Source organism: Artemia sp. Qi Xiang Cuo, chromosome 19, assembly GCF_049724085.1.
Source record: "Artemia sp. Qi Xiang Cuo chromosome 19, ASM4972408v1, whole genome shotgun sequence".
NCBI classification, from domain to species: domain Eukaryota; kingdom Metazoa; phylum Arthropoda; class Branchiopoda; order Anostraca; family Artemiidae; genus Artemia; species Artemia sp. Qi Xiang Cuo.
In genome coordinates, this window is record NC_142812.1 from 20,533,043 (window position 1) to 20,545,453 (window position 12,411).

General features: G+C 34.0%; 1 protein-coding gene across 2 annotated transcripts in view; it reads right to left on the reverse strand.

Moving 5' to 3' along the window:
• ACC (acetyl-CoA carboxylase) overlaps positions 1–12,411 on the reverse strand; it is a 290,230-nt gene that overhangs the window by 67,143 nt on the left and 210,676 nt on the right. For both annotated transcript variants that reach the window (XM_089105579.1, XM_089105578.1), the window contains exons 28-30: positions 9,792–9,990; positions 5,997–6,097; positions 1,080–1,349 (exon numbers count right to left, since the gene is read on the reverse strand). In XM_089105579.1, the coding sequence (XP_088961705.1) occupies positions 1,080–1,349; positions 5,997–6,097; positions 9,792–9,990 (570 nt within the window). The remainder of the gene's footprint in view (positions 1–1,079; positions 1,350–5,996; positions 6,098–9,791; positions 9,991–12,411) is intronic.

Sequence of the window (12,411 nt, forward strand, 5' to 3'; positions counted from 1 at the left end):
TTTTTATATATTTAATTTCTGATCTTTTTTTTAAATAATGATGGGAAATCCGGTACCCCCTTCATAGCAACGTCCCTTCCCCATTAAAACTTCCTCCGTGGAAAGATCCTCCCACATAACCCCTGATCCACCCCCCACTACCAGAAAAAATCCCCCCTGAAAGCTGCTGTATACTTCCCAATGACCAATACTATATGTTAACATTGGGTAAAGTTCATAACTTTCAGTCCTCCCCCCCTGGGACTTCGGGGGACAAAGTCATCCTAAAAGACATAGTTAGCATATTTTCAACCATGCTGAACAAAATGGCAATCTCAAAATGTTGATCGGGTGACTTTGGGAAAAAATGAGCGTGGGAGGGGGCCTAGTTGCCCTCCATTTTTTTTGGTCACTTAAAAAGGACACTAGAACTTTTAACTTCCGTTCCAATAATCCCTCCCACGATATTCTATGACCACTGGGTCGATACGATCACCCCTGGTAAAAAAAAAAACAACAGAAAAACAAAAAAGCAAATAAACACGCATCCGTGATCTTTCTTCTGGCAAAGAATGCAAAATTCCCCATTTTTGTAGATAGGAACTTGAAACCTCTACAGTAGGGTTCTCTGATACGCTGAATATGATGGTGTGACTTTCATTAAGGTTCTATAACTTTTAGGGGGTCATTCCCCCTTTTTCCGAAAATCAGCCAAATTTTCTCAGGCACGTAACTTTCGATGTATAGGATTAAACTTGATGAAACTTATATATTTGAAATTAGCATTAAAATATGATTCTTTTTATGTATCTATTGGTATCAAAATCCCGTTTTCTAGAGTTTCGGTTACCACTGAGCAGGGTCGCTCCTTACTTGCAGTTCGTTACCACGAACTGTTTGATAATATACTGTCAAATCACTAGAACGTTTTTCGACCGGTTTACATGCTGAAAGATTGCTTTACTAGTGTTTCCCAGCTTACCCCTAGTGTTGAAAGTAGCCTATAATACCATAAATGCGTAGCTGTCTTTTTTTTTAGCTCTAGGAGCAAATATACTTTTTTGGGAGTTTACCTTAGCAGTGAAAGTTCCTTATCTCACCTTTTCTGGGTCATTTGGGTCAACCCAAGCTATTCTAAATAAGTGTTTGATTTCTTCAGCAAGTCCAATACGAGCACCACTATTAGCAGCAATGTAAACTCGTGGAATTCTCAATTTTCGCGCCAATTCTGATGCCAGTAGGAACAACCGATCTTCAGGAGGTCCAAATGATCCAATCATATAAGTAATATCGTTACAAATGAGTATTAGGTCTCGACCTTCGGGATATTCTGGAGTAAAGAGCGTCATACGCCATGCAACCATACCAATCTGTAGAACAAATTTCTTCATAAATATGTAGATAATCGTATAATATGTAGCTTATCTACGATTGTAATATTCTATATTTATATATATTATATTTTAATTATACATTTCAAATAACTTTATTTCAATAACCATATTTATATTTAAATATACATACACTTAATAATATTATGATATCTAAATTTGTAACTAAAGCCATGTCGGAAAACAATAAAGGACCGAACTGTGGATTTTATGAAAAAATATGTCATTGCAAACATAGTTTGAAGCCCCACCCCCTCTCCTATAGTCAGACTTGACTATAGCCCGTGTTATTTCTAATCCTTATATTTATTTGACCAGAGCCTAAATTCAGCCCTTTGATCTACTGAGCAGCCATTTTGAAATAAAACCTCCATTCAATGAATGAGGGGTTTAAATGCATTAAAAAAAACTATGGTAGAATTACTGAACTGATCATTTCTACAATGATTTCAACTTTGCTACTTTTATAGGTTTCTAATATAAAAATTAAGTTTAGAATGGCTTGTCCAAGAAGGGGGGGGATAAATGCTTTTAGATATTATAGCTAGACAAAATTCTACTTATTTTTCAAGTAACAACAAAAGGCATATTTTCAGATTATTTCGTATTTGCCGAGTTTTACAATCAAATTACAGGAAACGGAAATATTACTGTTCGGATTTAAAACAGACTAAATTAATATTAATAAAATTCATATTTAAATATTAAAATTAAAACATTTTTTTTCCAAAAATTAATCAAATCTGAATCCAACTTCTGGGGGAAAGGCTATTTCAATTTTCTTTCCCGGGAAGAAATGGCAAGGAGTCAATCAAAGTCAAAATTAATAGAAAAACAAAGCAATAAATTCATTAAGAAATGAATCCTCTAAAGGTACTAACAAAAACCAAACTTGAAGGGGGAAATCATATTTCAGTTTTCTTTTCCCAAGAAGAAATGACAGAGAATCAATCAAAACTATAAACTAATAGAAAAAAAGTAATAAATTCATCTACCAATAAATCCTGTAAGGGTGTTAACAAGATTAAATTGTCTTAAGATCCACCAAAAAGCAGATACAACCTTGAACCCCCTGTCTTAACATAACAGTCATAAGCTGAGAAAGAATCTAACAATACTAAATACGATCATTTAGAAATTACGAGCAATCACTAAGAAAAGATCCATAATTACTAACAACGATCGCTTAGAATTGGATTGCTTAGAAACGATATCAGAAAATTATTTAAAGTAGGCTTAATAGATCACTTCATTAAAATGCTTTACTAGAATGGGTTTCTTAAGAGATCGCGTAGGGGGTTCTTAAGAGACAGAACAGACATCGCGTTTTCAAACTAATTTGTGTTATTAATTAGTGTTATACAGACACTACTCAAATAATGCAAATTAACATATTTATTGATAACTCGGCTAAACCATTTTTAGTCCACATTCTGAAGATTTAAATTATTTTGCCAAGATAGCTTTGCCTTTTCTGTCATAACTCGCAAGCGTACACTTTTAAGACACCGGCATAAAACACTAAGTCTCTCCATAAAGAACTATTACTAAGGGGGCTGCGTTCTTATCGGGAAATTTATACATTAATGTATTTATGTTTGACAATTTCAACCAACAGCCGAGGCTGGACCCTAGAAAAACATTTTTTCGTAGCCCTCCCCCCCCCCGACCCCTGTAAACAGATAACAATAAGAATGACAAAACAAAATAACTGCAAACAAAACAACCATAATAAAGCACGTAATACCATAAACAAACTCAAATAGTTACACAAAGTGTCGCAGACACGATAGATAGATACTAAATGCTTTAAACCGACATGGACCATGACGACAGGGACAAAGGATTTAGGATCCTTTGTCCGAGAAGGCGAGGGTTCGAATCCTAGTGTACTCAATTATTTGGTTTGGGAAAGCTCAGCCAGAGTCGAACCAGCTCTAATTGGGTACCTGGAGAAATCTGCAGAAGATAAACAGGAAAGGTGTGCGAAAGCACATGATGGCTGGCCCCCGACCCCCCATTGCATTTTCTGGCTGAAGGGCCAAGAAACGGAAATCAGCACCGCCGGTAGGGACTGTAAAGTCCAATGCCGTATTATTTACCTTTTTTTTTACTACAGCTACTTACTTGCACTAGCTGTTTTCCCTTATAAAGGAATCCCATAAAATTTAGAAACTTAATTCAATAAATTTCATAAAATTTAGAAACTTAATTCAATAAATCTCATAAAATTTAGAAACTTAATTCAATAAATCCCATAAAATTTAAAACTTAATCAATACTAGCAAATTTTTAATTTAGAGTCTATACATACTAATATGTTACTGGTATCTCTCAAAACAAATACTCAATTTGTTTCATGGTTCCAAGTTGAAAAATGAAATCAATTTGAAATTAGAAAACAAATATTATAAGTTTACACAGGCCCAATCTTTACAACACGTACTTACCTGGAAAAGGGGAGGGGGACCCCAAACTATAGGTTCTTAACTTTTATCTTTTCGTTTGGAACGATATTAAGGAAGGGATCACCCTATCCTTGTGTGAAGGTACATACAATTGCAACCATAACACCACTGAATTCAACTATTCACACACCGTTCTTTGTATTCGGTTTTCTATGAATAACGGAAACTCTTCTATGATAATTTTCTCTCACGTTTTAACGGATCTCTGGTGAACTCGTGCTCATGGTTCACAGGAAATAGCCAAAAAAATCACGTTTATATTAACAAATTTATTCATTTACTTTTTTTCTCCCTCATTTTTCTTGTTAGGACAGCTATATAATTAGCTGTGTCGAAAGCTCTCAGCTCTGAAAACGATGATGTAACGTTATACAAAGGATACCTGAAGCTATCCTACCAAGCGAGTAATTCTGAAACAAAGGGAATTGGAAACTTAGTCCATAGGCAAGACATAAGCCATAAAAACAGGGGTTCAGGAGAAAGTGTCAGACAAAATTGGCGTAAAGATTATAAAAAGTAGGAAACATATGATAATTTTATCTCACATTTTAACGGATCTCTGGTGAAGTCGTGCTCATGGTCCACAGGAAATAGCCAACAAAATCACGTTTATGTGAACAAATTTATTCATTAACTTTTTTTCTCCCTCATTTTTCTTGGTAGGACAGCTATATAATTAGCTGTGTCGAAAGCTCTCAGCTCTGAAAACGATGATGTAACGTTATACAAAGGGTACCTGAAGCTATCCTACCAAGCGAGTAATTCTCATAATAGAGTCAGAAGGTTTCATTGAAATTGTGACTAAATCATTACATAGTTTCGGTAAGTATAATTGACTTGCTAAAGCAAAGTCCGTCAAATTTTGTGTTTTTGGGGATTTTTTTTCGGGGGAGGGGGAATTTTTATACAATTCTCACAAATGGTTCTATTGACGTTTATTTAGAAATTCACTAAGTTTAACCAAGTATCTAACAAAATATTCGCAAAATGCAGGGATTTTTTTTCAATTTCTCTCAATGAAAGTACCATAAAAAATTACTTTAATATAAATTTGATGTTAATTTGATCCTTAATTCCTATAATTAATCAATCAAAGCCTTAAGCTTACTCTTTGTCTCCAATTTCAATACTCAGGTTAATTTGTTTTTCATCTCCGTAATATTTTGAAATTAATTTATTCTTCATTCCCCTAAATATTGCTTTTTCTGCATTATCTCACTCTTTTTTTATATATTTTCTTTAATTCTCTACGCTAAAATCCTTCAAACTATGGCTGTCTTTCAATGGACAGGTTTTAAATCTCTGTGTTTTTATATTCAGAGGATGTCTGCCAACCTAAAACATAACGCTTTCAACATGAAATTAAACTTTATTCGTCCATGTTTGAAAAGAATTGTTGTGTGACTTCTCACTCTTTTTTTATATATTTTCTTTAATTCTCTACGCTAAAATCCTTCAAACTATGGCTGTCTTACGATGGACAGGTTTTAAATCTCTGTGTTTTTATATTCAGAGGATGTCTGCCAACCTAAAACATAACGCTTTCAACATGATATTAAACGTTATTCGTCCATGCTTGAAAAGAATTGTTGTGTGACTTCATTGAAAGACTGTGTGCTTTTGTGTTCAGACTAAAATTTCCGACTTTTGTGTTCACACAGTGTAGATTGCGTGCTTTGTCTTTTGTCAAGATAAAATATAATTTTAAGACTCTTTCAACATGAAATTAAACTTTTCGTCCCATGCTTGAAAAGACTTGTGGTGGGCAGGGGCGTCCCGAGACTCATTTCATTGGAGAGGCGACCTTCGTAAATTTTACCGAATCGCTACCTGATTTATGCCGAATTTCCTGCAGAAATCAAGAATTTTGCTAAATTTCGGGCAATTTTGTAAAAGTTCTGCCGAAATTTACACCTTCGGCGAAAATTTTTCCAAATGACAAAAACATTGGAGGGGCGGCGCACCCCCCCTCGGGACGCCCCTGGTGGTGGGTCGTATTACTGAATGACTATGTGTTTTGGGTTCAGACTAAAGTTCAGACTTTTGTGTTCAGAAAGTTCAGACTGTGTGTTTTGTCAAAATAAAGCAAAATTTTAAGACGCTCTCAACCTCAAGTCAGATTAATTTTGTCCATATTTTAAAAGAATCATGAACATACATCATTTTCACCAGGTATACGTTTCTGTTCAGATAATTCACCCTGTGAGTTCAAAACCAGCTCAACACTCGAACAGAAAATAGATGGCAGATCACTTGAGCCTGAAAATAAAAGCATACCTTTAATATATATTAGCATACTTGATATTACAATAGAGTTTATTAAGGTAATGTAAAATTCCTCTAGATCGTTAATATAATATTAATAAGAAAAACTTGCGTGAAGATTATAAAAAGTAGTAAAAAAGTAAAAAAATAAGCTTCGGCCCTATTAATTAACCTCTAATATTAATTAAACTTAGTCTTAATTTAGCCCTAACATTAATTAGGCCCTAAAAAATTAAACTTGAGGCCTATTTGCGCCGTCCTAATTATTATTCGTTAGCAATAATTTTAATCCCAGCTATGTGCCAGTAACCTAACAGAAAACTGTGACTAAGAATCTTTAGTAAAATTCTCTAGAAATTCAAAAATGTGGTTGAAGAAAATTGTTGGTGGGATATAAACGTGGAATCCAAAAACTCCCATAAACAAATTTAAAAATTTGATCATTTAAGAAATAACTGCAGACAACTTGTTTGTATTACTGTTTTGTGTTATATTTTTAATTTATTTTTTAAGTTTGAAATGTTGTTCCTTTTTTCACATACAACTTTAAAACACCAACTTTAAAACTCCTTACGTGTTTTTGCAAATTGTAAGAAACAAATTTATTTGTGTTAGCAATCCTGTTTCACCAAGGTGAAAAAAGTTGGTAATAATTACGACAGGAAGCCGCGTCTTAACATGTTAAGCCAAAATAGAGTTCACAACCTTTAAGTTCGAGTCTCTTCTTTTGGATCTTACAGTAAGACCAGCCGTTTTCAGCCTCATCTAAACTCTGATTTTCAGATCTTAACAAGCTCCCAGACTAAGGGTCACTGAGCCTGCAGAAACAAACCAATAATCCCCAACCCCACCCAAAGGATTTACTAAGCCAAGGTTCGAACCCTCGTATCGAAGGATATAGGATTACAATTACAGTGAGTCAACCACTCGGCTAGGGTGGCCCTAGCCGAGTACGCATATAAATTCAAGTACACAAAGAACATTATGATATAAATAGCTTTTTAAATAGAGAGGTTTATGGAAAATATAGGTGACAATCTAGCATATTGGTATCACAAAATTCAGGTTAAACCAGGCTATAGCACCCATAGACACAGCTTTCGATAAAACTTGGTAGCAATTAATAATTTGTCTAAGCACAAATTACATGTAATAATTTGTCTAAGCACATATATGTAATAATTTGAAATAATTTGTACATGTAATAATTTGTCTAAGCACATATGTTTGAGAATTATTTCGCCAACGTTGTCATATAAAGATATTTTGCTAACTACAGTACTTTTCTATGAGAAATACAGAAATATTGAGTATTAGAATTGATATAATGATTGTCGTAAGAGTCCAAAACTGGGTATATAATCCAAAACTGGGTATTTTTCCCTGGAAACAATTTTGATTTTTGTTTCAGGATTTCGAAGTTGGATTTTTTGGAGTTGCAATCTGACAACAATGACATCGCTAACGTTTTTTGATTTGAAAGTACAATTACAAATTGATTTGTACAAAGCAAAATTAGCGCTCGAAAGAATTTGGAATTTAAGTCTTATTGTTATAATAAAAAATCCAATCATCAAATCAGTATCGTTGATTTCAATAGTAAAAGTAAATAACCCGAACACATTTAATGCACAAGAAACTTGGAATTAAGGGAAGACTAATTTATGTACTAAAATCAATTCCTGTGCATCTGGCAATCATGATTGAGAAGCAAATTTTGCTATACAACCTTATCATTGTAGCGAATTGAATCCACATACTCCTGCTAACAGTCAGTGTTCGAAAAAATAGCGAAAAATATAAACGACAAAATAACGTTCAAACCCAATCTCTGGAGTAAAACTAGCGTTCAAAGAACCTGGATTTAATTCATATTTGTATAACAATAAAATCAATCATCAAATCAATATTGTTGATTTCAATAGCTGAATTAAATATTGTGTGTGTAATATATAAGTACTAAAGTGCCTAATCTCATTAAGGAAAAGTCGAGAAAGGTATAGGACCCTTGAAAATAGTTTTCCTTAGCTTATGCATATAACAGCCCTTGTCAAAGTATCCAATTGCTTAGTTTGGTTTCTTTTTCGTTAATTACATCTTCTTGAAAATCTCCACTTCAAGACTATCATCTTCTCAGGCAAATGCAAACAGAAGACAACTCTTCAGATAAATCACTATATACGGAAGAGGGACCTCAAGACCAGCCCTAAACCCTGTAATTTGTATAAGTAGCACAATCTTACTTCCTTGTTTTCGCCATTTTAGCTGGAATCAATTGTTAACTTGAAGACGAGTTTTCGTTTTTTTCGAGTTTTGTTTTCGCCAGTCAATTGAAATCAATATTGTGATTTCAATATCTGAAGAACATAATTGAAATACACGTAGTGCGCAGGAAACTTTTCGAAACTAAGAAAAAATTATACATAAATTTGCGCTTTAATTCCAGTTATACACATCTGGCAATCATAACTAATATGGAAAATTTACTATAAAAAACTTGTCAGTGGAGCGGATCAAACTCGCAAAATCGTTCTACCAAGGAAGAAAGCTCTAATAACTGAACTACGCCCAAGGATAAAGTTTCCTGCAATAGCATATCCCTCTTTCAACGTAACTTTACCGCTGATAAAGATAAACCTAAGTAAAGTTCCTACATAGAAACTTTGTCAGCCACAAAGGAAAAATTATATACAATTACGCTCAGTGGACATTCGAGTATTCTATTCTAAATTTTGAAAAACTCACAATTTTTTTTTAAACCAAACATATTGTAAAATAATCGTAAATCTTGAGTTTATATTTTTGGGGGGGAGGGAGACAAAGTTTTTCTTTAAATTATAATTTATTTCAAAGATATTAAAAGTATCTAGTTCTTACGAATATTTAAACAAAAACAAACGAATATGTAAATATAATATTTAAAAAATCAGTGTATATTGAAGCCTTCTCTTCTACAAGGTCTCCAAAAGCTGCGAACACTCAAAAGCTTTTATCTATTGGGTTATATTAAAGTATAATATATGTAAGGATTTGGATACTCTATAGAATATATATATATATATATATATATATATATATATATATATATATATATATATATATATATATATATATATATATATATATATATATATATATATATATATATGTATGTTACTAAGCTGACCCAAGATAAAATCAGTTAATGGTGCCAATTCATGAAAATGTAGGGGAAGGGGAAATATGTTTTCCTAAATCGGCAGGGGGGGGGGGGGCAACTTTGTTTTTTGGCTTTTTTTTCGATTAAATATCTAAAAAAGAGGGTATTTTTTTTCAAATACCAAAAACATTCATTTTTCGAAATCTAGAGTGGGGAAACAATTAGAGGGCAAATACCCTGACCCCCTTCCGAAACCCCCAATCGGCACAACTGGCATCAATCCTTACTTTAACTTGTTTGAAGCTTATTTTGTTACAACCACGAAACTATATAATTTATAAGATCTATACCATGTAGAAAAGTTCCTTTACACACACAAATTGCACATGATAAATCAATTACCAAACTTAACCGTACTTTGATTATATAGGACTTGGCAGGCATAACAATACAGTACAAAAAGGAAACCTATTTGGTTTTAACCTTTTCCTTATGACGTCCCCTATCAAGACGTCACATTCAAGAGTGAAACCGAAAAGGAAACCATACCATCTTTTGTCAAGGTATATTCCTTCCACATTTTTTCAGCCATTTTTGAAAACATCTCTGGATAGTCATAAACATAAGTGGTACCATTCGATTGGGCTTGGAATCTTTTCAACTGTAGAAAGTCCTTTGTGACATACGGAGTAGAGACTTGCAGTCCGTGAAGAGGTCCCATTCGCGGTCCATAAGCTTCAAATTTAACCTAAAAATTACAACAATAATCATTTTAGAATATTTCAACTAAAACCAGAAAAGACTAATACCTAAAAGAAAAAAAAATTAATACAAAAAAGGGTATGCTATAGAAATTTTTTCTTCATCTAGTGTAGACATCCTTGGGGGTTCTTTGGTGCCGAATCATTCGAAAAATTTTGGTCGTGGCAGGCATGCAGACTCGCTCGTTGATCTATGAATTTGAAAAAGCTTGCGAAAAATAAAAATTTTAGCCTTTATATGGTTCCAGTAAAAAAAAAAAAAAAAAAAAAAAAAAAAAAAAAAAAAAAAAAAACCAGAAGGCCAAAGTGGACAAAAGACCCTTTGAAACAGAAACAATTAAATTATATCTACAAATTTATAAATAAATTATATTTATATAATAATTGCATTACTAACTACTACTACTAGCAAATCACCTCAGCACCAAGCCGCCTAAGGCCAACACAGCTGCGCACGCTCCTCCTCCATCCCGATCTATTCAAAGCCTCCCTTTTTACACCCTCCCAGGAAGTTTCTATTTCCTTTAATCTTTCTTTATGACGTCCTCCCACCCCAGACGAGGACGACCTGCTTTCCGTTTAGCCCTAGACGGTTGGTCGAAAAGGAGAATCTTCGGTAATCTGTCATCCTTCATCCGCACGTGCCCTAGCCATATCAACCTTTCTTTCATTATAACCCTAGAAAGCGGGGTTGAAACACATTTTTCGTACAGCCTACAGTTTGAAATACGGTCAGTCAGCCGGGTACCCAGAACAATCCGTAGGCAATTTCTCTGGGAAATATCTAACAAATCTTCATCCACTTTTCAGAGCGCTCTTGCTTCAGAGCCATATTTAACAACTGTCATCATTGTAGTTTCTAATATACTAATCTTGGTTTGCAGACTTATCTTCCTATTCTTCCAAATTTTTTATCTGTGAAAAAACACACTGATCCTCGGCTATTCTACTTTTTACATATTAACTGTTCCCATCATCTTTACTAATAATTAAATAAAAAAAACAAGTTTTTTAAACTGCAAGTAAGGAGCGACATTAAAACTTAAAACGTACAGAAATTATTCCGTATATGAAGGGGGCTGTCCCCTCCTCAATGCTTCGCTCTTTACGCTAAAGTTTTTTATTGTTTTAAAAAATAAAGTTGTGAGACAGAGTCAAACTTTAGCGTAAAGAGCGAGGCGTTGAGGAGGGGACAGCCCCTTTCATATACGGAATAATTTCTGTTCGTTTTAAGTTTTAATGTCGCTCCTTACTTTCAGTTTAAAAAATTTGTTTTTTTTATTTAATTTCTGATCGTTTTTTAGTTAATGCAGCTTTTATTTGCATAAAAATTTTACTTTTCTTTTGCTAAATGGATGTCTTTACAAATTAACTTACGTAACTAACTTCTATATTCGTATATTTTTCTTCTGGCAAAAAATACAAAGTTCAGATTTTTACAGATATGAGCTTGAAACCTATGTAATAGGGTTTTCTGATACGCTGAATCTGACGGTGTGATTTTCATTAAAATTCTTTCACTTGTAGGGGATGTTTCCCCCCTCTTTAAAAAATCGAGTAAATGTTCTCAGGCTTGTAGCCTTTGATGAGTAATACTAAACTTAATAAAATTTATATATTTAGGATAAGAATTATAAAAACATTCTTTTGATACATTTATTTACATCAAAATTTCGTTTTTAAAAGATTCGATTATTATTGAGCCGTATCGCTTGTTTTTTTATTGTTTTTTTTATAACGTATATGTTATTACTTATATGAAGGGGTTCTCCCCTTAGTCAATACCACGCTCTTTACGTTAAAAGTTAAAAAAAATTTTGATTCACAAACCCCTGAATCACAAAGGCCGGTTAATTAGAATAGAGAGCTCTTTTGAAAGCACTAAAAAAAACAGTAGCGTAACGAGCGAGGTATTGACTTGGGGAGAACCCCCTCACATACGTTATAATTTCTGTTCGTTTTAAGTTCTAATATTCCTTCTTACATTTCAGTTGAAAAAACTTGTTTTTTTTTATTTAACTTCTGATCGTTTCTTAAATAATGCTTGGAAATCCGGCGCCCCCGTCCTAGCCCTGTCCCTTCCCCCCACCACACATCCTCCACGAACCATCACTCCAGAGTAACCCCTGCCTCTCTCCCCCCCCCCCAGAAAAAATCCTTCCCGAAAATGGTTGTATACTTCCCAATAACCAATAAATAATGCTGGCAAGTCCGGCGCCCCCTTCATGGCAATTTCCCTTCCCCCATGAAAACTTCCTTCATGGAAAGATCCTTCCATATAGCCCCCGACACTCTCCTTCCCCCACCTACCAGAAAAAATTTCCTCGGAAAAAGTCTGTATACAGTACTAAAGTTCATAACTTTCAGCCCTCCCCCTGGGGACTTTGGGGGATCAAGTCATCCTAAAA